The sequence below is a fragment of the Bos indicus x Bos taurus genome, chromosome 26, assembly GCF_003369695.1.
Source record: "Bos indicus x Bos taurus breed Angus x Brahman F1 hybrid chromosome 26, Bos_hybrid_MaternalHap_v2.0, whole genome shotgun sequence".
Lineage (NCBI taxonomy): Eukaryota > Metazoa > Chordata > Mammalia > Artiodactyla > Bovidae > Bos > Bos indicus x Bos taurus.
Genome location: NC_040101.1, coordinates 8,256,121 through 8,281,507, shown reverse-complemented (window position 1 = coordinate 8,281,507; position 25,387 = coordinate 8,256,121). Strand labels below are relative to the sequence as shown.

The window sequence follows — 25,387 nt, the reverse complement described above, 5'->3', positions numbered from 1 at the left end:
ATCCCAACCCTGGGCTCAGGCTTTCCACAGTGAGTTTATTTTGTGGTGATGACATTTCTTGTAGACGGGTGGCTCATAAATAAAACAAGAGTCTCTAAAACCTGGCTTAGTTTTAAACACAAAGTAACTTCATGAAAAATCTGCTGACTCCATACAATTCTTTAGAGATCCAGAAGTAACTCCAGCGGACAAACTGGGACATGTCCTCAGGTCCAGCCGCGCCAGTCCAGCCCCGCCCAAGTGAGAAGACTGATTTCCATCTGCCTGGGGTGCAGTGAAATGAGCTCAGGGCCCCACCTGCTGTGAATCAGGTGGGTTCATGGCCCTGAGCACCAGGCCAGGCCCACTTCCTCGGCAGGGTGAGGGGAGACTTCTCCTTCCCCTCAGTCCCCCAGGGACCCTGGATCTGCTCACAGGGTGGGCAGCGGGCTTCCCTGGAGCCCACACACGTGCCGAGATGCATGTCTGTACCAAGTCCTTCACACGCTATTTGAGCCGAGAACCTCCCTGCGCCCGTTTGGAGTCTACAGATGTCCTGAAAGATGCCCAACTCCTGACCACCAGTATCTGCGAATGGGATCTTATTTCAGGAATAAGGTCTCTGCAGATGTCATTATGGTGAAGACCTCCAGGTGAGAATGTCTTGGGCTTATGGTGGGCCCGAAATCTAAGGACTGGCATCCCTGTAAGGGGCAAGGACACAGACACATGGGGAGAAGGCCACATGAAGACAGAGGCAGAAACCGAAGTGTTACCTACAAGATAAGGATGCCAGGACTGCGGAAGACACTGGAAGCTGGAAGACCAGTGGAATGAACCCTCCCTCAGAACCTCCAGGAGGAGCTAAACTCGCCACCACCACCTTAACTTCGACCTCTAGCCTCCAGAACAATGAGAATAAATGTCTGTTTTTTCAAGCCAGCGCATTTGTGATGATTTGTTACGAGAGCCCCCCAAGAAACTAACACAGTCCCGAAACCAAATTCCTGAGGAGTCATTTCTGCCAGGACCTCTCTCACCCTGCGACCCTCGAAGAGTAACCTGCGTGTGCAGGAGGATGATGGCCATGTGGCCAGCTCCTCCACAAAGAAATAAGAAGGAGGACGAGCAACACAAGACCCTTACTTCCCCAGAGGGCACTATCTGAGTACCCATGAAGAATCAGGGGTAAGACTGTCTTGGATAAACAATACTATGATTTTCCCAGGTGGGCTTCCTAGGTGGTGCTAGTGGGTCAAGAATCTGCCTGCCAATGCAGGGGACACAGGAGTCAGACCTTGCATCCATCCTTGGGTCGGAAGATCTCCTGGAGGAGGGTGTGGCAACCCACTCCAGTTGCCGGGAGAATCCCACTGACAGAAGAGCCTGGCGGGCTGCAGTCCACGGGTTCGCACAGAGTCGGGCACGACTGAAGCGACTTACACGAGTGTGTGATTCCCCACAATTACTCTCTGGGGAGAAAGTCAGATAATGATTTTGGAAGAGTGCCAGTCACTTGGATGCATTAAGACCATTCAAAAAACGTTGAGGAGGAGAGCCGATATATCAAGAATAAGGCTCCAAACACACCTCAAAACACCGGAGCAGGACACTATGGATCATGTCCTCCACCTGCCTTTGTCTGTGGGACAACGTTAGCCAAAGAATAAGTTTAATCAGAGAAGTGAGAAAATGCAGAGACAAAGGAAACTAGTTCAACAAGACTAGATAATAGTAATGTAATCGTTAAGTCAAGGACCTTCAGTTCCTCCTCAAGGGCTGTAGATAATATTCTGAGCCGTACCCTGTTAGCTGTCATGTAGATACTGAAACCCCCACCAGGTGGAAGAATTTAACTACATGATGACCAGACCATCACCATGACGTAAGCTGCTGGAATTCTGAACACTGGCCTCAAGAAAATGGAGACAAACTGACCCTGGAACTGAAGATTAACTGTACCTAAAACATTCAAGATGACGCTGGTGAGATCACTGATGGCCAACTTCAAGATGACTGTCAGAGATGACTGTGCTGTTTCTGCTCGTACCTCCCTCCCTCCGTCTATAAAAGCTCTTACCCCTTGATTGGAGGGAGTAGGGGGTGGGGAGTGAGCCTTTGGAGAAGCACCCACTCCCCCCACCCCAGATGCCGGCATCCAAAATAAACTTTCCTTTCCACTAATCTTGCCTCTTTATTGGCTTTTGAGCAGCGAGCAGCCAGAGCCCTCTTTGGGTTACAGGCACACTCAAATAACAAGTGGAAGCATAACAAAATAAACCTAAATATTCATATTTTACTCTTTAAAAACCAACTGTGCAATGATGATGTAGGGGAAAGAGGCCAGCCTGGAAACTGCACGAGGGGTTTAGCTGACGTAAGTGCATAATGAATCATCACAGAACGGCAGGGACGCAAGCACCTCAGGCTGCTTTAATAAAGGCATGGCACTGAGAACGTTGGGAGGGTGTTGCTCTGTGCCACCCGGCCAGGTGAGAGCCCCAGAGGCCACTCGCCTTCAGGGCCGGGTGCCAGACAGCGAAGGGGAAGGAGTCACTTCATCTGGAGAAGCGAGACTCAGCAGGAAGGACGCCAGCTTCAACGGCTAAAAGGCTATTCAGAGCTGGGAGGGGACAGGTCCCAGACTCCTGAAGGACTGACCCCTGGGTAGAAGGTTCAGGAAGAAAGCCGGGTTTGATACGGGGGAACCTTTCTCCATCTGGGGCCGTCTGGCACAACGGGTGTGGTCCAGGCTGCAGGGGTAAGGGCTTCCCAGGCCGAGTGAGGGCCAGCTGACCCTGATCCCTGCCCTCAGCCCTGAGTTTTGGTGCTGCCAAGCCCCCTCCTGCTGAACCACCTCATTTTCTGACTCTAGACCCTCCCAAACAGATGGGTGTTACATTTGGCCAGAACTGTTTCCAACAGCTATTCCAAATATAAGACATTCCGTGCCTTCTGTGCTGCGGTTATTTTAGAAGGCTGCTGGGGCGGCCCTGGGACAACAGGCTTGCTCATGGGTGTGAGGTGTCTTTCCTGGGCAGGACAGGGGTCCTGGGACCCCAGCACTCCTGGAGAGGGGCATAGGAGTGGAGGTGGCAGGGGCTCCCTGAACCTGGTACCTCTGGAAAGAACCACGTCTCTTTCCAGGGGGGACAAAAGAGTGGCCAGCAGTGAGCTCACAGGTCTCACCATGCAAAATCTGGATGGTTACCCCAAGGTCACAGCTGAATTCATCCAACAACGGCAGGGCACTCCTCTGAGCCCAGGTGAGCAGAGTTGGGTGTATTGATAGTCAGGAAAACAAGGGTGGCCACTACCTCTTGGGCCTCTCCTCCAGCCAGGCTCACTCCAGAGCTGTATAGGTTGGCCTCCCAGAATCCTCTTGGTGTCCACCTGCTACATGGCTGCACCTGGCTACTGAGGCCTGCCCTGTGCTCAGCACTACACGTGCAATCTCCCTCCCTGTTCACAACCAGCCGTTGGGATGTGTTCTGTCCTCTCCAATCGTGCAAAGTGTCCCAAGGTCACGGGGCCCAGGAGGCCCCAGGGCTGGGTCCAAAACAACCCAGACCTGCTCAACTCCAAAGCCCAGTGACCCGACAGGACCTGGCCCCAGGCTCATACTTTAGGGACGGAGCTGCAAATCGGCAGCTGGCCCGAGTTGGGGACTAGCCATCTGATGGTTTGGGGGTTTTGGTTTTGAAGTCTGCTGTTTTAGGTGCAGAGTGATTTGCAAGCAAAAGTCAGTTCTGTCACAGAACTACTTAATAAGTTACAGGAGACTGAAACGCAATCACACCTGTAACACAGCAGCAGACACCCAGGGTGAAACCTGATGACCAGGAAGAGAAAACGTGCTCGGCAACTGGAAATCCCAGCACAGCAGAGGCCCAGGTACCTCACGGCTCCCGTCCCTACTTCCCGATCTCTCATCCCGTGGATGAGCTGATACTCACTGGCCACGGCAAACAGCTCATTTCAGTTTACCACTTAGCTCCGAGACCATGACATGGCCTTCCTCTAGGTGCAGACTCCGCAGGTTCCAGCTCAAACGTCACTACTACGGTGAGACCACCCCCTGTGGCTGGCTTCTCCTCCTTTTGTGAATTTTTTCATACTATGTTTTAAATTGAGAGATGATCCACAACCCATAAAATGCACCTTTTTAAACAAGCAAACAATGTAGTAGTTTTTGGTAAACGCACAAATTTGTGCAAACACCAGCACCATCTAATTCTACATTTTCATCACCCAAAGGGAGAGCTGGTTTTCACCGGTCAGTCCTCAGAGGGACCCAGGTCCCAAATCACTCAGATCCCCAAGCCTGAAAGGCCCACAGAAGCTGGAGCCTTGGTGTCAGGTCCATCCAGCCAAGTGCAGACCGTCAGAGGCCTGGAGCTCCTCTTCTTTCCAGCTTACTACTGCTCACCCCTCAGCCATCACAGAGAGCCATGCTTGGTGGAAAGACCCCAGGCAGATGCCAAAGCTGCAGACAGCTGACCAACAGCTCCTGGACAGGCCTACCTTGGGCCAAGCACTCCCCAGCCCTTCTGTGCCCCTGAAGTGCGTGCCAGCCAGCAACACACATGTGAAGGGTCACAGTTCATCCCCGGCAGCCCCCAAGAGTGGGCACACTCATGTCTTCCAATCCGCCCCCATAAGAGCACAGGGTTCCGCGGCTCCTGGAGGGTCTCGTGCACGTGGTAACCACAGTGCCAGCCAGAGCAGCCCGTCATTACTGTCCATTTGCTGGCACCCAGACCCAAATTCCTGATCGATAACTTCCCGACCTTTGACACAGTGTCATCAATAACGATAATATGTACTTTTCCTATGAGGAAAAAAACAGCCATTTAATATCGCTGGGACGGAGGCCCTTTGTCCGCTGACTCACGCACCATGAACACCTCATCGTGAGGAACGGTGAAGCGGGACTGGCCAGACCAGCTTATTCGGAGAAAACCTCTGAGTCACCCAGGTTGTGCGATGCTGGTGAAGCTCACTTTCTGCCAGAGAAAAACATACTAGGTTGGGGCCTAAAAAGGGTCCACAGGGAAGCAGGGCTGCCCGGGCTGGGCCTTCTCTTCCCCTTGAACATGAGCAGCGTTCTGGACCCAGCTCTGATTCTCTCTGTGCATCCAGTCGCGGGGCCTCGGTGAACCTCTGTGGGTGGAGGCCATGCCAGCAGCCCTCCACCCACGAGTCCCATGTGGCTCACAAAGCACTTTCACAGGAAATGTGCCCGAGACCCTGAGACCAGGGGAAAAGAGAAAAGGCAGGCGCCAAGAATGGTTGGGCTACCCCAGGTTACAGCAGCAGCAAGGCCAGGCCGGGACCCCCAGGTGGGAGACCCCACCGCGGAGCAATGGCCACCATCCCCACCCAGGCTGGCCGGTCCGGGACATGGGCCACCCTCACTCGTCAGCCCCCACACCCTGGGTGGGAGAGGCCCCCAACTCCTCCTGGCAGCCTAGCGTCGGCACCCCACGCCCCCACCAGCTTCCAATCTCTGCAGACAGACACACAGCAGGCTCTTCTTCCCCATGCTCCCCGGCACACAGAGCCTCCTTCTGCAAACAGTCCATGTGGGAATACTGAGGACTGCCAATGACTTTGTAAAAACTTCCCCAAAAAATAAACAGTGTTAAACACATGGGGGTTTTCAGCACGATGGCTTTTCTCCCACCAGTAACAAGATGAGATCCCTCCCCGGATGGACACTCCCAAACGGCCTTCAGAGGATGGGGCCTGTGGCCCTGACCCAGAGCCGGCCAGCTCCCTCTCCCTTCCCTGGCAGCTCACAGTGCAGCCTGATCAAAGGGACCTGGTGTCACCGTTAGGGCCCATACCAAGGTATGTCGGTGACACCCAGACAGGCAGCTTCTGAGAAGCAGAACGCCCAAGTTCACCAGGAAATTAACCCGCGGCTTAGGACACTCCGCTACAGTCTTTCTGAAGACTGCTGCCTGGGATTTCAAAACCTCCAAGGTCTCAAAGAGGGAAAAGGGAGGAGGGCGAGGCCTCAGGTGGCGGGGCTGCGTGATGCTGCGGGTGTCATGACCTGTACATTTCAGCGCCACGCCCACCTCCACCGGATTCCATCTCTTGCCCACAAGGGAGTTCTCCTAATTTCCCTTTGAGCTCGTTTACATTAAAAATTAATCTGTCAGTGCTAGGGAACGGCCTGCTTTTCAGTCTTCATGCAAAATCTGCTATAGAGAAAACATCCCTCAGCCTTGGAATGCTAGAGCTCCTGTTCTGCCTGAGAACACGTCTACCGCACACCAGTCAATGCTTCCAGTGACCTGGAGAAGCTGGGCTGGTGCGAGGTTTTCAGCAGCGGCTGAGTTGCCAGAGAGACGCTCATCAGTAGTATGGGCGCACGACAATTTCAGAAGCGTCAATCCGGCTCATCTCCCTGCTCCACAAGCTGGTCCACGCCCTGGGTCAGGATCCTGCTCTCACCCGTGTGGACACAAGTGAAGGAGCTGAGTCCAGGCTTAGGCATCTACGCAGACTGGCATCCTTACTGATCACAGAACTCTGCCCAAGTGGGGAGCCTCCATCCTGCTCATGGCTCACAGGTTCAGTCCCTTCACCGAAAGACCTGCCCCACCCAAGGTTACACCTCCCCAGGGCAGACACAGCCAATGGCCGGTGGATGGGAGATGCTTCAAGGAAGTGGTTGGCTGAGACCCCTGTTGTGACCTCTCCCTCTGTCGGTCCTGCCCTGTCGCCCCTCACAGGGGCTGGCCCAAAAGCAAGCCCTGTAAACTTCATTTTGCCGGGGGGAGGGGGGGTGCTCCAAAATCACTGCAGATGGTGACTGCAGCCATGAAATAAAAAGACACTTGTTCCTTGGAAGAAAAGTTATGACCCAGATAGACAGCATATTAAAAAGCAGAGACATTACTTTGCCAACAAAGTTCTGTCTAGTCAAGGCAATAGTTTTTTCAGTGGTCATGTATGGATGTCAGAGTTGGACTCTAAAGAGAGCTGAGCACCGAAGAATTGATGCTTTTGAACTATGGTGTTGGATAAGACTCTTGAGAGTCCCTTGGACTGCAAGAAGATCCAACCAGTCCATCCTAAAGGAAATCAGTCCCGAATATTCATTGGAAGGACTGATGCTGAAGCTGAAACTCCAATACTTTGGCCATCTGATGCCAAGAACTGGCTCATTTGAAAAGACCCTGATGCTGGGAAAGACTGAAGGCGGGAGGAGAAGAGGACGACAGAGGATGAGACATGAGTTTAAGCAAGCTCTGGGAGATAGTTAAGGACAGGGCAGCCTGGTGTGCTGCAGTCCATGGGGTCACAAAGAGTCACACACAACTGAGCGTGTCTGATAAACTGATAAACCTCCTGTACCCTCTGCCGTACAGTCGGCCTCCCAATAACTGACCTATGACAGAGATGAAAAGCTTGGCCCCTCAGGCCAAGTGACATGGGATCAAATCCCAGTCCGGCCACTTATTAACCAGGTGACAGCTGATAGGTGACTTAACCCCACTGAGCCCACACACATTAGCTGTGACATGTCAAGACAGCCCTCTCACCTGCTTGCAAAGTTCACAGGAGGCAAAGACTGAAAAGGACTTAGCACTGAACCAGGCTAAAGAAAGTGATCAGTGAGTGCTAGGTTGCCACCTCCCCACTGGAGAAGACTCCAGGAGGGCAGACGGGAAGGACTTGGCTCTCCAGTGTATGCAGTGCATCTAGCATATCAAGAGGGCTGGATAAACATTTCCTTGAGTATTTGAGCGCTTGGTCTAGATATTGTTATTATTACCTGCTACTATTGTGGCTTGATAATAGTAACTAATAAGTATATAATAGTGACCATTTGCCCAGCACTTTTGAACACACTACACATATTAAGTCACTTCATCCTCACAACCCAAGACCCGTGACTGAAAGTGAAAGTGTTACTTGCTCAGTCATGTGCGACTCTAGGCAAACCCACGGACTGTAATCCACCCGACTCCTCTAGTCCATGTAATTCTCCAGGCAGGAATACCAGACTTGGTAGCCATTTCCTTCTCCAGGGCATCTTCTCGACCCAGGGACGGAACCTGGGTCTCCTGCATTGCAGGCAGATTCTTTACCGTCTGAGCCACCCTAGAAGCCCCAAATATAGGACTATTTCCCCTCACTCCATCAATGAGGAAGAAAGAAGACATAGAGAGGTTGAATAACCTGCTGAAGGTCACATAGCCAGAGAGCCGCAGAGATGGGGTTCAAATACAGACCCTCTGGTCCCTGAGGCTGCATCCCTATCACAAAGATCCTGGATCCCTGTTCACCACCCACACACCCCAACGGCCACTCTGGAGATGGAATGACATTCATGAAAGGTTCAAGGTTTCAGTCGAAAGGTTCCCTCCTGCTCATCACTCTCTGTCCGAATGAAAAACTGCACATAAATGGATTCATTTCATTAGCAGCCTCATTCCTTCCATTCCTAGCTGATCGCCATGAAGAGAGTAATTTATTTAACCAGCCCAGTGGGTTGTTAAGAAAATCAGTTCATAAAAGCAGATGAAGAAAATAACTCCCCAGGTTCCACGGCTCTGGGGACAAGACATTGGGTCTCAAGGCACTGGGGTCAAAATCAAGTTCTACCCTTTATGGAGCTGACTTCTCCTTCTGCCTTGACCTCTCTCCATAAAACGTGAAAACCAAAGACTCCTGAGGTGGTTGTTACCATGCACTGTGGGAAGAGCACCCGAAAAATCAAGCCCAAGATACAGGGATGGTAAAGTCCATGAATAATGGTGCAGGACCACTCTCCAAGCATCCCTGGAACAAAGTATGTTGAAGGGGTGGGCACCTCCCAGCCATTTTCTGCATTTCTTGCGGACTGTAACCACCTCTGCACTGAGTCAAACTCCATCAACTGTCTCACAAATGAACAGGCAGGCGGCCAATGTGGGCAGTGTTGAAAAGAAGTCTTACTTAAGAATTGAACTAAATGAAGGAAAACCCTGCTTGTAATTGTTGGCTTCTTTTTAATTAACTGGGACGATTTAGCCGAGAAACTTGAATTTTAAATTGTCATTATCTCTTACATAGAGAAACTTGCAACAGGAATTCTTGGCTGGCCTTTTGGCCCTAAAGAACCATCCCATCCACATTCCACTATTCTCTCTTCCTCGCCAGAAAGATAAATGGGCTTGCTTCTCCGGAAGCTTTAAAGTGGTTGATTTGATTTTGCTTACAATTCCAACATTTTCAAACTCTCTGCCTTTGATCAATTATAGACATAAAGACTAAATGTGAATTTAAACTAGAAATGAAGGTTTTCCCCACTCCTCTCCGAGCCTATTTGTACAAGGAAAGAAAATTCGGTCCAATCCCACGGGCAGGGAGAAACTCAGGGAATCTCCCACTTGCAGAAGTACAAGGTCACAGAACGGCTTAAGTGGCTGATAGCCCGGGACCCAGTTAAGACTCATGGCTCCAACTGTTTGTTTCTTCAAGAGTGACCTAAACACCCAGTATTTATCATCCTTTCTGGTGGCGATGGGAAACGAGCCAGCCATTTCAGACAGGCCGTGAGTCACGGGGCTCAAAAGAGAAGAAATTCCTATTGTTCCATCCTTTATCAACGTTTAATAAGCAATGGAACAGCTGCTGCCGTCAGTAACCCCCACAGAAGACGGACACGCGCACACACTGCCCTGCGCACGTGGCTCGCCGCCCCCACACACGGCGCTGTGCCGGCGCCGCCTCTCTTTCCGGCTGTAAGGGCGTGGTTTCCCAGAGGAGCGAGAGAGCCGCACAGAGAAGTAGGTAACTTCTAAGATGGTCCCGAAGATCCTCTCCTCACCCTGGGATTCTTCCCTGCAGTCCCCTCCCCTTGCCTGTGTCCTGGACCACGTGACTTGTTTCTCATTGAGAATGTGGCAAAGGAGATGGGCTGTCACTCTTGTGCTCAGATGACAAAACATGGAGGCTCCCAACTTGGCAGCAGCTTGTTCCTTTGCAGGCTCTGATGGGGCAAGCAGCTTCTGATGACGGGGTGGCTCAGTGGCAAGGTACTGAGGGCAGCCTCTAGCCAATGGCCAGCAAAGAACTGTGGCCCTCTTCCCACACTTCTTGGGGAACTGAATTCTGCCAACAACTTCATGAGCTTGACAGCAGATCCTTCCCCTACCGAGCCTTCGGATGAGACCCTGCCCTGGTGACACCTTGATGACAGCGTTGGGAGAGCAAAGCTGTGCTGGGTTCTGCCCCATGGAAGACAGTGTGAGATAGTTAAGTGTGCTGTCTTCAGCTGCCAGGTTGCTGGGTGATCTGTGACACCGCAGTTGATGAGAAATACAGTCAGCAGTCCCTCGGCAGGGTCAGCTTCCTGAGGAGGCTGTGTGTTGCCATGGCATCCTGCCCTCCTCCACACCATCACAGGTGCGTGAGGATCAGTGCCTCTCATTCCTGACAAAGTGCAGCTCCTGGAGGGCAGGCGTCTATATGCGCCTGCTCAGCACCAAGAGGAGTGCCCAGCATGTGACTGGGAATCAGTGAACATTGTAACTGATGAACTCCTTCTGTTAAGTGAGTGGCAGGAAGGCAAGAACTTTCAGTTTCCAGTATAAACAGAGCATTTGTTCTTTAAAAAAAAAAAAAGGAGACAAGACTCCTTGGGATGGCCACCTACTAAAAGAGGAACTATGGGCTGGGGTCTGAGAGGTGAGTCGGGCAGGTCTGGCCCCTGGTTCCATGTCTGAACCCGGGCAGCATGATGGCCCTTGCTGTCCAAAGATTGTCTTCATGGTTCCCATGTCCCCAGAGGTGGAATGAGAGCTGTGGGGAGACGGACGCGCCCACAGAAGCTGGCTCCGCTCTCTGAGAGAACACGCAGTCCTTTCCTTTGCGCTCTCCATCCTCCCTGCCCCTTCCCCTTGACTATGTCCCTCGCTCCTTCCTTGGCAAACTTCTACTCAGCCCTCAAAACCCCGCCTGGCCTCAGCTCTTCCAGAAAGGCCTTTCTCTGCACTCTCCACTAGCTGCTCCTTCCCTCTTGGGTGCCACACTTACCCCTTAGCCCTGGCTGAACTGCAGACCGCAACACCCACACCTGTCTGCCTGCAGCTGGCATGAGCAGCCTGTCCCCCAGGCTCCCGTTTCTGTGCCCAGGGGGCGACAGAGCCGAGTCTCACCTTCTCGGCCCTCTGTAGTCGAGGCAGGTGACCTTCTTCAGAATGAGGAACAGGGAGATGTGACGGGAAGACACTGGCCAAGCAGTGTGCTACCCCCCTCTTTCTGAGAGAATGTTCCAGGCTCGTGAGCCGCAGCGGGGGTGGCCTGGGGGAGCAGCTGTGGAAACACCTCTGCGGGCAGTGCAGGGTCACTTAGTCACCGGGCCTTTCAAGGCTGACGGTTATGTAATCACGTACACACGAGAGCACCGCTGGTTTGGGTCAACTGTTCTCAAGCTGGGTTGGGGGCGGTGCGCCAGCCCACTCCCTGAGCAGAAGGGCCGAATTCCTGTCTCCCGATGTGTGGGAAGCGGCAGGCAGGACATGGCGAGCTGCCCCGAGGTCAGGGCAGCCTCGGGACCAGCATGGAGGGACTCCCGAGGCTGGAGGAGGTGCAGCAGGCAGAGTGGAACCATCTGCAGCATCCAGATGGCCGCCACAGGGGGTCTGCAGGGGTGGGGACGGGGCAGGGGCCATCCAGCTCTCTGACCAGATCACTGCAGGGCACAGCGTTCACTCCAAGACCCACATGGGGCCCGCAGAGGTAAGCCAAGAGTTCGAAACGAAAGAAGCAAGATGTGAGACTGTATATTCACACAGCTGTACACACACACACACACACACACACACACAACACTTCTCTGCATAGATAAGTATTAGCTTGGAAGAAAACAAACCAAAATAAAAATATCGATTATTTGGGTGGGAGATTATAGGTGTTTTTAAAACGATTATCATTCACAAGGCTACAGGGCCAGCAATGTCTGCCATCTGAGGAAGGAACCAGGGGTGTGTTAGTGTCCTGCTGCTGCTGCTAAGTCGCTTCAGTCGTGTCCGATTCTGCGCGACCCCATAGACAGCAGCCCACCTGGCTCCCCTGTCCCTGGGATTCTCCAGGCATGAACACTGGAGTGGGTTGCCATTTCCTTCTCCAATGCATGCAAGTGAAAAGTGAAAGTGAAGTCGCTCAGTCGTGTCCGACTCTTCGAGACCCCATGGACTGCAGCCCACCAGGCTCCTCCATCCGTGGGATTTTCCAGGCAAGAGTACTGGAGTGGGGTGCCATTGCCTTCTCCGGTTAGTGTCCTAGGACTGCTAATAATGAATTACCGCCGACTTGGTGCTTATTCCAGCAGGAATTTATTCTCTCACGCTTCTGAAAGCCCGAAGTCTGAAGTCCAGGTGTCAGCAGGGCTGGTTCACTCTGGGGCTTCCGAGGAGAGTCTGTTCCGGGCCTCAGTCCCGGCCATCCCTGGCGGTCCTCGGGGGTTTGGGAGCATCACACTTCTGCCTCATTCTCATGCAACTTTCTCCCTGTGTCTGTGGATCCCGGGCCCCACAGTTCCTCTCCCCAAAAGGACACCAGCTCCTGGGTTAGGGCCCACCCTCCTCCAGTGTGACCTCATCTTAACCTGAGTCCATCAGCAAAGATTCTATTTCCCAACAGGGTCAAGTTCACACACATCTTTGGCGTGTGTGGGGGCGTGGGGCATAATAACCCTTGTGCTGTGTGCTAAGTCACTTCAGTCCTGTCCAACTATTTGTGACCCCATGGAATACAGCCCTCCAGGCTCCTCTGTCCATGAGATTCTCCAGACAAGAATACTGGAGTGGGTTGCCATGCCCTCCTCCAGGAGATCTTCCTGACCCAGGGATCAAACCCACATCTCATGTCTCCTGCATTGGCAGGCGTGTTCTTTACCACTAGTGCCAGCTGGGAAGCCCCTATAATAACCCATAACAAGAGGCATTTAGTCCAAAGGAAAGAAGACACAGGGCCCTGACAACATCTTCTATATCTTGCAGGCTTTCCCATTTGAAGGATTAGACCTGATCTATGTAGCTCTATGGGGAAAAAATGGGTCCAAAGTGTAGACACTCCCAAAAGATAGCCTTGGGGTCAATGTAGGAAGGATGCTCTCACTGGGCTGTCTAAGCGGAACTGGGTTGTCCTGGATGGGAACTCCTGGACCAGAATGGAGCCTCTTGTCTCTGGGGCAGGGGTACTGGTCAGGCCAGAGGGGACGTGATGGACTAAATGATTTTAAGTCCTGGCAGCCCTAAGATTCTGCCACGCACACAGCCATTGTCAATGACATCAGCATGGCCTAGCGCTGGCCCGCCAGCCTCACCCAGTCTGTTCGGGACCACGCTAGCCTGGCCTCATCCACACTGAGCAGCTGCCACACTGCACAACAGAGCAGCTCTGTCGTGTTCTTCCTCTCGGAAAGGTGCAGCTGGCACTTTCAGAGCCGACAGGATAAAGGCATCAATCAAGGCAGAGGACAAAGAACTATAGGAGTTAAACCCTACAGAGAAATCCGACACCCCTGATTCCAAGGGCATTCCTCACGCCTGGACATCACTCAAGGGGCAGTCCCACATCCCCAGGCCAGACTGGCAGAGGCTGAAGGCCCTCAGGCTAGGGTCAGAATGGCTAAGGAAACAATCCACAGTTTGTTTAGAAGCAGTGAAGATTGCCCCAAGAATAACGTTTACATAAGAAACAGCAGTAACATCACATGTTAAGCCTGTTTATTTAAAGAAGAAGCAGGAAAATCTTGCCTGCGATGAGAAGGAAGACTGGCCTTCAAAACTGCCTTTTCTTTTCCCAAAACAAAAAAACCCACGAATACACTGCTCACCTCTCCACAGGGTCCCTGAGCATGACAATCAGCTTTGCGTCTGGCTGGAAGGCGTGGATGAAGTCCTGGGTCAGAAAGGGGGGCTCGCCGTCTGTGCCGTTGTCATAGAAGAGCGTCCAGGCGTTGTTGTCCCACATGGTGGAGGCGCTGGCCTCGCCTAGAAACAGAAAACGCTGCAAGTGAGTGGGGCTGAATTACGGGCTCCCGCAGAGCGGCCTAAACTAGGGGCCACACCCGGCTGTGATGCCGTCTAAAACAGCTGTGCACGGGTGAGCTGGTCCAGGAAGCGGGCAGACCAGACTCTGGGAAGAGGAGGCTGATGACCGCCCTCTGCCACACCGTCACCCCCTCCCCGCAAGGACCTCCATCTGGAGATGAAAGGTGATCTGAGCCACACTGAGCATCCCTCTTCCTCCCAGCTCCTCTCTCCAGGATGTGACAGAAAAACCTCTATGAGCATCTGGCCTCCCAATTTCACGATGTTTAACTTTGCCTACGGCGCACAGCTCCATGGCATTTTAAGGGCCCGCTGAGAATATATTAGATGGTTTCCTTCAAAAGGCATCAGGGGTGAAGGAGGAGTTCGGGCAAGCTGACTCTCATTAGGAAACTGCAGGCAATCCACATCAATCTTCCCTTGAAATCACAAGGGTCAGTCCCCAAGCACACTCGAAGAGGGAGGCTTTGCGGGAAGGCTCATGGGACCTTGGTCCTCCGTGCCCACCCACCCCATGGCCTGGCACACAGCTGGGATTCACTCGGTGCTGGCTGGGTGAACGGGAAGCTGGTTCTAGCCTGTTTGATCACGGTCTGCATGACTGAAGCATGATGAGGTCAGTTAAGCACATTCTAGGCCAGGGGTGAGGCCAACACACAGACCTTTCAGCATTTCTATCTCATAGACTTGAACTGGTTCCTTTTTTTTTTTTTTTTAAAGAATAGTCTTCAGAGATTCAGAAAGAAAGGCAAATCAATCAATTCATTATACATTTGATTTCCCGACATCGTACACGGGACTGTATGACACGTCTCAAAGTCATTTATTCAGGGAAAATCTGAGCTTGAAGACTGAGTCTCTTTGATCACTGATGAGCACATCACAGTTATGTGGAGAGTTAGCAGGCTCCTATTTATTCTGTTGGATGTGCAATCATGTCCAGGTGAGTATTTCTATTCTGACCTTTCTTTCTTTCTATTTTTTTTAAAAGGTAATACCGTAGAACACAGAAAAAAACAAGCCAATCTGAAGTCCTTTGAAAATTCTACTCACAATGAATAAGAGAATATTAGGTCAAGGAAAGTACCTAGAACTAAGTTGGCACAAATTTTGTCAATTTCATAAATGAACTGGTTCTATGCTTGTCCATTTATCTGTCTGTCCATCTACCCATCCATCTTTCATTCATCCTCCATCCATCATTCACCCATCCTTCATCCATCCATGCAGAAAGCTCTGATTTGGTGTCTAAAATGTGCCCAGCACTGTGCTTGGCACTATAGATAGATGACAGAAACAAGACAGACAATCCCCTTTAATCTCAAACCTTACAACCTAGGAGAAGATCAATAATTCAATAAACCATCAGAGCTTCACTTGAGCACTTTGACAGGGCAGAGCAGGGGACCTTGAGAGCCCTGAGAGAGGGCAGCAGCCTTTCCACATGTATTGATCCCCAGCCCAGAGAACCCAGCCACTGGAGTCCTTCCTGACTCCAGCCATTAGCCCAGACGACGGAGAAAGGGCTCTCTATGATCCATTGGCCAAGATGAAGAAAGACCAGTAAGCTTCTTCCAGGGATCTAACCAGAAGAAGCTGAAGCAGAGTTTCAGGGTTTGGAGGAACCCAGAACTGATCTGGTCCAACAAACCCATTTTACAGATGAGTAGACTGAGTTCAGGAACACAAAGACCAACTTGTCTCATGGCACAGAGCTCGCTGGTGGCACAGCCCGGGCTAGATGCCAGCTTTCCATCTACCATAAAACTCAACAAACTCTGCTTCAGGTAAACATCAGAGCATGGATATATTCTTTAGTTTTCATTTCTAAATCTAGAAGTAAATAAAATGAGAAAACCAAACTAAAGCCTTCCTTTTTTTATTCATTAGCTTAGGCTCTATTTCCCAACCTTAGGATGTATAGACTTTTAGCTCTTTCACAAGAACATGATATTTTCCCAGAGGTATATGGTAAGGGTGGTGGTGGCTTAGTCACTAAGTCGTGTCCAACTCTTGTGACCCCATGGACTGTAGCCTGCCAGACTCCTCTGTCCATAGGATTTTCCAGGCAAGCATACTGAAGTGGGTTGCCATTTCCTTCTCCAGGGGATCTTCCTGACCCAGGGATCAAACCAGGGTCTCCCGCACTGCGCAGATTCTTTACCAACTGAGCCACCAGCGAAGCCCACAGTGTGTTTGAGCCGCAGTCAAATATTAGTTACGATTTGTAATTTGGGTGTTAACTCATGGCTGCAAGAAAACAGCTAGTACCCAGTTCGGACTGAGTAAGAGGGTATGCTCTCATCTGGCTTCTAGGACTCGAGTTCTTCGAGTTAAAAATAAATAAATCAGAGCTTCAGCATGTAAGTCTGTCCCCTTGGACATGGGACATATAAGTAAACAGCCGTCTTTCAGATGGTTGATTACAATTCTTCTTAGTCACTGATAGTGTAACCGAATTCAGAGAATCAAAATATAATAGATTTAAAACGAAAAAATAGATCGCTGCCTCAGGTAACCAATTTAAGAAAAATATGTGATTTGATTTCTCTCTCTCAGAGGTGTAAGTGGATAAATGTCTTTTAAGCTGAAGCCAATAGAGAGCGTGAACAGATGTGTTTTTTATAAAACATCCTTGTGAATTAAAAAAAAAATGATTGCTAATCAAACCACCTCATTTTGAATGTCTAAAGGCATTAGGCTGACAAGACTGAAGCTTTTCCAACAGCAATCAGTCACCCATGATGCACGAGAGATGTGTCTATTTCAGGAGAGGCCACCTCCATCTTCACAGGGTCCCAGAGGCCAGAAGAGGCCACAAGAATTAAACCGATGACTAATTGGTTCATTTTGCATTCATGATCCCCTGTCCAAACTTACTCAGATGGGCGTATCACGAAAAGAAATCCAGTATGCAAGCTTAACTTTAATAAAAGCAAGAAACGGCAACGTTTTTAAAAAGCCGTTTCAGGTGCACTTGAGCCTCCACGAACTAGAGAGTCTACTAAACGCTTTTGCTTTATGGAAAATTGCACAAACAATATGAACATTTTACACAGGGGGAGAGACGTGGGGGGAGTCACTGAGGAAATAGGCACTCAGCAGCTGAGGGCAAATGTCATGCAAATGCTTGCAGGTGCAGTGAAGCCCGGCCTGGCCCATGGCAGGAGCTCCACGGAAGCCATACCGATAATGATTCTATTCATCTTGCTCGGCTCCTTCGCAGCGCTGGCCTGCAGTCCTTGATGAATCTGGTGTGCAGCCAGGTCAAAGAGGTCCAGGTAGTCTTCCACGGGATAGCGGTCCCGCAGCCCGTCCCTCAGGCGGACGATTCCTACAAGAACCAGGAAGCAGGGGTTACTGAGGACAAAGCTACCACGCTGGGCTGGTGGCCTCCAGGGAGTGACCACAGACGGATGGAAAGGTCTGAGGGCCCCACTGCAGCAGCCAAGGCTTGACCCCATGAGCTACAAGAGATGGAGGAATGTCTGCAAACCGGCCACCCTCTTTTGAGCCGTATGTGCTTTGAGGGATGGAACACACCACCACTCGGGTGCACAGTAGCCCCTGAAAGGATGGCACACCTGTTCAAAGAACTATAATCGGGTCTACTTAGAGGGCCAGAGAGGTCGGGGCTGGTTAACACGGGCACCACGTGAGGTCCCCCAGGGGCGGGGCAGCAATGGCATCAGAATACACACGACGAATCACAAGAAAGCACCTTCTATCAGAGGAGCCATATCCTCTGAAGCTCAGATTCATCTTTTTTTTGTCAGGGCTCCCCAGCACCTTCCAGAGGTTCTTTTCCATCAGGAAGTCTATCCATTTCTCCAAACAATAAGGAGAACTGATGGTCCCTAGATGGACACCTGAGTGATTCTGGCATCAGCCACAAGCAGCCTAAATTGTCCCTTGCCTGAGAGGTGGGAAAATTTTCCTTGAAAATGTATTGACAACACACTGCCCCAAACCACAGCCACCAAGGCTAATGGAAAGTGGAGAGAGAGTATCCACAGGCAAAACAGCAAGAGGTTCAAGGTGATACCAGACACCAGACTCCAGAGGCTGCATGCCCCCCTGACTCTCCCCTTGACCAGCGGGAACCTGGTTTTCACAGGGAAAGACAGTGAGTTCTGCAGGGGAGGGCCCCCTAAAGATGAGCACAGAAACTCTGGCTTCCACAGCTGCCGCTGCCAAACCACAAAAGACATATTTACACTTCTGTTCACTTTGGGACGAACATCAAAAGGATTAAGTCAAACGTCTGTCAGAAACACACTAAGAGTTGATCTCAACTTAGGTTGTACTAAGAAAAGCTTTCAAAATTTCTTTCCAAGCAACCTAGGTCCTTTCCATGGAAGCCGCCCTCCAGGCTCACCCAGACTTTTGCATTTGTCATCCCTTAGCTCCAGTGACCAAACGTCTCCTGGAAGAAGGGAAAAGGCTGAGGAGAGGAAACAGTGACCCTGGGGGCTGAGGGGGTGGCTCAGGCTGGCTCAGGGCTGGGTGGAGCAGAAACCAGCCTGCAGGAGTCATGGGGTGGTGGCTACTGTCAACCTCCTGGGAAAGGGGTGCTGTGAGCGGGGCGGGGGGGGGGGGCAGAATTACCTTCATGGGGCTTTCATTCTGACCCTCTGAGGCCCAAGGGGCAGGCACGTCAGAGAAGAGGCGGGAAGCAGCTCAGTGACAGGCTCAGGTCCTGGGATGCTCCAGCAGGAAGCTGAAACCTGGCCAGACACAGCCGCCTTTCTTTCTCCTGCCTCCTCCTAGTGCAGGGGTGTGGGTGCGGAGGCTCCAGCAGGAACAGCACTGAGCTGGGAGCTGGGAGCGGACAGGCCCCAACAAACGTCCACCTGGATGATGCATGTCCCAAGGCCCTTCAGGACAAGAAGAGTGCCCATCCGGCACCCTTTCACTGGCCTTGCACACTGCCGGCACTGTATAAATGCTCACCAGGTGATCAGAAGCTGGGTACTCAGTCCTGCTGGGTGTCTGCCTGGGGATCTCTAAACCACAGAACTCTCTGATCTCCGCCTCTCAGCGTGTTTTCTCATTTCCCCACCTGCCTTCCTCCTGGAACCTCCCAGAATGCCCCGCTCAGGTCAGTCTCAGGGCTCCCACTCCCCTGACCCCGGAAGGAGTGACAGAGTGAAGGCGCCTGAAGCACCCTTGCCGTGGGGACATGGCGGCACGCACCAAAGCGCTTCCGGGTCCACCAATGCGGTTCCTTGATGGCAGAGAACTTGACTTCCGGGTGCAGCCGCAGGCGGTCGTAGAGGTCGGTGGTGCCGCACTTGGGCTGCCCAATGATGTAGAAGTGCGGCAGGCAGCGGAGGCGGAAGTGCTTGCCGTGTGCGTGGGACAGGTGGCCCCAGAAAGCCTTGCGCAGCGTGTCAAAGGTGGAGCGGAAACGCTTGGAGTAGAGTACGTAGGAGTTGGTCAGGTAGGGGTCGGTGGTGTTCCTGCCTGTGAATTCCTCGTACCAACAGGGGCTCTTACTGTTGGGAAGAAATTTGTGTGGGATGACGGAAAACATCTGCAACAAAAAGAGACCAAAACGGAGAGACACACTGAGAGGGGAAAACACACTCTGTCCTCAATATGATCCTACACTGAGGCTTATTACAACGTTCGCATGGGAAGTATTATTGGATGATGACTAAATACTAAAAGTAAACTTGGTAAACAATGACCATGCTTTTCCTAAAACCCCAATAAAAATAAAATATGAAGAGAATGAAAATACAAGTTCCATCAAAATCCATTCTACCATGATTTATTTTACTCACACACACGACTATATAGTTGTATATTTAAGTGGCCGTTAGAGACAAACACTGTGATTTAGGACAGACTAGAGAGTGATCTACAAAAGTAATTTTAACTGCCAGGACCACCTTTCAAGCAAAACATCCCAGAAAGGAATTATTAGAAAGGGGGGTTCCTTCAACCGTTTTAGCTGTGCCATTTAATACAGAGTTCCCTTGTTGGCATTAACAGCATGGACACAGCCCTCTCAGTGAACCCTCATCCATAAGGCTGTCAAATTACCACTATTACACTTGGGAAATTTTTGGTCACTTTCCTGCCAAAGGTGATGATAGGAAAATCAGTCAACGGAGATGCGCATCGGGCTACTCACGTGCAATTCCTGCTTCTTGAGATCTTCTACGTCTGGGAGCTGTCTGGTGGTGAACTCAATCCTGGATGTGATGCTGTTGATAATTAACTTAATGCTTGGATAGTCCTTCACGTATGAAATATTATTTACAGAGGATTGGTGATGATGCTCTTTTGCGTCACTCGGATTTTCGCCCTCCATCAAGCTGGGATTGCTGGGGAAGGCTCCATAATGGAAAGGCGATGAGATCAGAAGTTCTTGGTGGACCCCAGAAAGGATGTAAGAAGCCATCACCAATGTCATTATTATCAATCCAAAAATGAGGCTGCATCGCTTCCCCTTCTTGAAGCGCAAAAACCCACCCCAGCTCTCATTCCCTTCAGCCCTCACTTCGAGAACAGCCAGCAAGTTCATTTGCTTACCGTCCACTCGAAACACAATTTTGTTTTCTGCTTTGCACACTGGGCACTCCTGGCGACCGTGATGTGAGCCTCCTCGGCAGCTGACCTGCTGTGTCTGTACGTCGTCAGGTGACAGTTGGATGCAGCAATTAATGCAGTGCCTCATGATAATGCCCCTGGATGCTGGCCCACTGAGCCATGAGCAAGCCTCTGAGGAGTCCAGATGCCTGCAAGTCGTGCTGTGAAACTTGAAGGATGGCTCAGTGATCACATAAGATGATCAGAAGGCACAAGCAACAGAAACAAGAGTAAAAATGAGCAGGTGCCAAAACACCAGAGAATGAGGGATCACGTTCTTTGGTTTGCCTCTGAAAGATAACACGAATGATGTCCAACTGTCATGTTCTGTAATCCTGGAAAAAGCCACAAGATCAGGAGCAATTCTTCCTGACCTTCAGGTTTTTCCCATGGCACCAAATGAAGTGGAAGTGTTCTTGCTGGAGAACATGGAAACACCCAAGGGATTAGAAGATCTCATGGCCTCAATGAGAGATGGACAGACGCACCATCCACGCAGAGTCCATGGAGATTTCTTCTTTCACATCCTAAAGTTCCTTTGAAATGTTTCCTCTTCATGGGGAACAAAATCCTCAAGATGTCAGATTACCTAAACAACAAAGAAAAGAGGTTTTATTACATTAGATGATGACAGCAATCACCCTGGGAACATCTTCCAAGGAGAGAAGTTCCCGCTTCTTTTCCACTTCTAAGTTTCAGCCACGTTGGCTAGGTCACAAGCAAGTTACCGAAAATCATATAGGATGAAGGGAGAAGTGTCGGGTCCTTGGTGTTTGGCTTTGGAGTTCAGTCTCTGCCACCAAATGTGACCCCAACACCAGCTCCACCAGCACCTTATTAAACACCTCTTATTTCACACAACCCACATATTCCATAATGTCTGTGCCTGGACATAGCTAAGTGACTAGAACCCTTGCTCCCAACTTGGAATCATTCTTAGATTCATGCACAGTTAGTCACTCTAAATTTGAGGGATGAATTGAAATAACAACTCTTTTAAATCAACAAAAAAAAATCCAAAGAGAATAGTTAAGATGGGAGCAGGCAGAGAAAATATTTTGTCCCCTCCCAACAGCACTAATAGTCTTTTAACCTAGAGCTAACATTATCAGTGTAGGATGCAAAAGTTAATGAAAATTTAGAAACACTGAAATGATTCTCTCCTTCAGTAGAATGTATCATATTAAAAAAAATTTGATTTTAAGTTATTAAGCAATTAAATCCAACATGTAGTACTCCCCCAAGTAACAGAAAACTTCAGACCCTGAAACAATTTTTCACTTTCATCATGCTTGGGAAAACATGATTCTTAAAAATCCATTAATAGAAGTCTGCAGTTATAAAATGTATTGTTGCCCAAGTGACACTTCTTTGTAGACATTGTAAAAACAGCAAAAAAGAACTATATGGTTTCTAGCAGTGGTAGAACATTGCTAATGAGCTAACCGTGTGACCTCGAGCCAGCAGCATAACCTTTCTAAGTTCTGGTTTCCTCACCAGTAAAATTAGGATGAAAGTATGTCCCTTTCAAGTGTGTAACAGTACTAAGTCAGCTAATGCATGTGAAAACTTTGCAGAATGCCTACACATGTTTCAGTTCAGTTCAGTTCAGTCGCTCAGTTGTGTCCGACTCTTTGCGACCCCATGAATAGCATGCCAGGCCTCCCTGTCCATCACCAACTCCCGGAGTTCACTCAGACCCACGTCCATCGAGTCAGTGATGCCATCCAGCCATCTCATCCCCTGTCGTCCCCTTCTCCTCCTGCCCCCAATCCCTTCCAGCATCAGAGTCCTTTCCAATGAGTCAACTCTTTGCATGAGGTGGCCAAAGTACTGGAGTTTCAGCTTTAGCATCATTCCTTCCAAAGAAATCCCAGGGCTGATCGCCTTCAGAATGGACTGGTTGGATCTCCTTGCAATCCAAGGGACTCTCAAGAGTCTTCTCCAACACCACAGTTCAAAGGCATCAATTCTTCGGCGCTCAGCTTTCTTCACAGTCCAACTCTCACATCCATACATGACCACTGGAAAAACCATAGCCTTGACTAGATGGACATTTGTTGGCAAAGTAATGTCTCTGCTTTTCAATATGCTATCTAGGTTGGTCATAACTTTCCTTCCAAGGAGTAAACGTATTTCAATTTCATGGCTGCAGTCACCATCTGCAGTGATTTTGGAGCCCCCAAAATAAAGTCTGACACTGTTTCCACTGTTCCCCCATCTATTTCCCATGAAGTTATGGGACCAGATGCCATGATCCTAGTTTTCTGAATGTTGAGTTTTAAGCCAACTTTTTCACTCTCCTCTTTCACCTTCATCAAGAGGCTTTTTAGTTCCTCTTCACTTTCTGCCATAAGGGTGGTGTCATCTGCATATCTGAGGTTATTGATATTTCTCCCGGCAATCTTGATTCCAGCTTGTGCTTCTTCCAGCCCAGCGTTTCTCATGATGTACTCTGCATAGAAGTTAAATAAGCAGGGTGACAACATACAGCCTTGACGTACTCCTTTTCCTATTTGGAACAAGTCTGTTGTTTCATGTCCAGTTCTAACTGTTGCTTCCTGACCTGCGTACAGATTTCTCAAGAGGCAGGTCAGGTGTTTAAGATCCCATAAAGGAGAGATAACATGAATAATGATAGCATCATCGATGACTCTTACTATTATGTTTTTCATTGTCAGTAAATACCAAGAACGTCTGAAGTGGAATCAAAGATGGGCAATCCCATCACAGTGTCTTTCCTTAGCGCCTGAGAATCAGCTACAGGTGGTAGACTCACTTCTACACACACACACACACCCTCCAACAATCCTTACTGTCCCCAGGGAAGGTGGTGTTAACTAACCCTGCATAAAGCCCCCCTCGTTTTAGCGGAGAGGCCAAGCAATCAACTTGGCAGCAGCAACATCCCCTTCCCTTGGACAGAAAGGCCTATGTTTTATCAAAACATGATAACCATGAAATAACCATGCAGTATTCCTAAAACGTCCTCCACAAAATGTTCTGCATGTTCGATAGGTCTTCAGGGCTTGAATTACCTGGAGGAAAGGTAGAATGGCCCAGGTGACACAGACTTCTTTAGAGCAGACTTCACCTTTTCACTGTGAAGCCATAAGAGAGGACTATAATACACAACATTTCCAAAACATAATTGACCATGGAATTCTAACTGATGTCTCAAGGAAGCAGTTTGAGGAATGCTAGTGAGTAAAGGCTGAGATAGGGGTCAGAGCAGTTCTGAGAAGCACAGAGGAGAGGGAGTCGTGGGAGCAAACAGCCCGGAACCAGGCCAACATCTCAAGCTCCACCACCCCCTCATCCCTGAGAGTTTTTGGAGGGACTCGGCAGAAACCTCAAGGCTCAGGCCTCTGCCTCCAACTTGCTCAACCAGCCCTGAACCATCACTTGCTACAAACAATTCTCCCAAACCAAAGAAACAAAAGGGCAAGCTCCCCTACTCAGAAACCCCGTCACTAAGCCAAGAAAACATTTTTCACACAGCGAAGACAAGGCCAAATGGGGTTAAAATGAGATTCCAGCCAGCATCGCAGGGGGGAGTCAGTTTGCACCCTTCTGTCTCTCTGGCTGTAGGAGGCCTAATTAGATCTTTTCCAAAACATGGTCTCGGAAGCTCCAAGACAAAAATGTACAAAATCTGGACCCACCAGAATGGGCAAAACATTCCTCAACAAGAACAAAGGTTTTCTAAGACAAGCACAATAAATAAATAGACCTGAGTAGTCAGAGAAGCTGACAGTCTCAACAGAGAGGCCTGGGACACAGTAGCCCAGAGGATTTGTCCCCTGGGCCGGCTGCATCCTCCAGCCAGACCTCCCACTCCGAGTCTCACTTTGTAAAATGGGAGCAGAAAACTGGCGACACAATTCCAGAGGCCTGCAGAGCCTAAACACTCAGATCCAATGTTATCTCCTATAATTCACTCCTTCATCCCTTCCCCCTTTAATTCTCCAGATCCCTCCTGAAGGAGGACCCTGCACTGGGCGCCGCCCGAGGTGCACGTCCAGGTCTGAAAGTGTCAGTCGCCCGGTTGTGTTCGGCTCCTTGCGACCCCGTGGACTAGCCTGCCAGGCTCCTCTGTCCATGGGATTCTCCAGGCAAGAATACGGAGTGGGCTGCCATTTCTTTCTCCAGGGGATCTGACTCTTTGCGACCCCATGAGCTGCAGGCCCTCCATAAAAACCCTCTAAATGACAGGATTCCAAGAGCTTTCTGGTTGGAGAGCCCGTGGAGGTGCTGGGAGGGTGGTGTATGCAGAGAGGGCCTGGAAGGTCCATGACCCTCCCCAAGGCTCACTCTGTGCATCTCCTCCATTTGGCTGTTCTTGTATTGTCTCCTTTGTAACGAACCCATAATAGTAAGGAAGGTGCTTTTCTGAGTACCGTGCATCATTCAACTTAAGGAACTTGAGAAAGGACTGTAGGAACCTCTGACCCTGCAGCCGTTAAAACAGAAGTGTGGGTAGCCTGGGGACCCGAGACTTGTGACTCAGGTCTGAAGCAGGGGCTGTCTCAGAGGTGGTAGTGGTGGTTTAGTCACTAGGTTGCATCCGATTCTTGCGACTCCACAAACTGTGGCCCACCAGCCTCCTCTGTCCATGGGATTTCCCAGGCAAGAATACTGGAGTGGCTTGCCATTTCCTTCCCCAGGGAATCTTCCCGACCCAGAGATCGAACCTGAGTCTCCAGCAGTGCAAGAGGATTCTTTACCGCTGAGCCACCAGGGAA

General features: G+C 50.3%; 1 protein-coding gene across 2 annotated transcripts in view; it reads right to left on the bottom strand.

Annotated features, from left to right (window-relative positions):
• CHST15 (carbohydrate sulfotransferase 15) overlaps nucleotides 1–25,387 on the bottom strand; it is an 89,199-nt gene that overhangs the window by 23,505 nt on the left and 40,307 nt on the right. For both annotated transcript variants that reach the window (XR_003508982.1, XM_027529588.1), the window contains exons 2-5: nucleotides 20,185–21,231; nucleotides 19,239–19,578; nucleotides 17,230–17,376; nucleotides 13,826–13,982 (exon numbers count right to left, since the gene is read on the bottom strand). Coding sequence is in view for 1 of the 2 variants with exons in the window: in XM_027529588.1 (XP_027385389.1) it covers nucleotides 13,826–13,982; nucleotides 17,230–17,376; nucleotides 19,239–19,578; nucleotides 20,185–20,730 (1,190 nt within the window). In the remaining variant the exon portion in view is untranslated. The remainder of the gene's footprint in view (nucleotides 1–13,825; nucleotides 13,983–17,229; nucleotides 17,377–19,238; nucleotides 19,579–20,184; nucleotides 21,232–25,387) is intronic.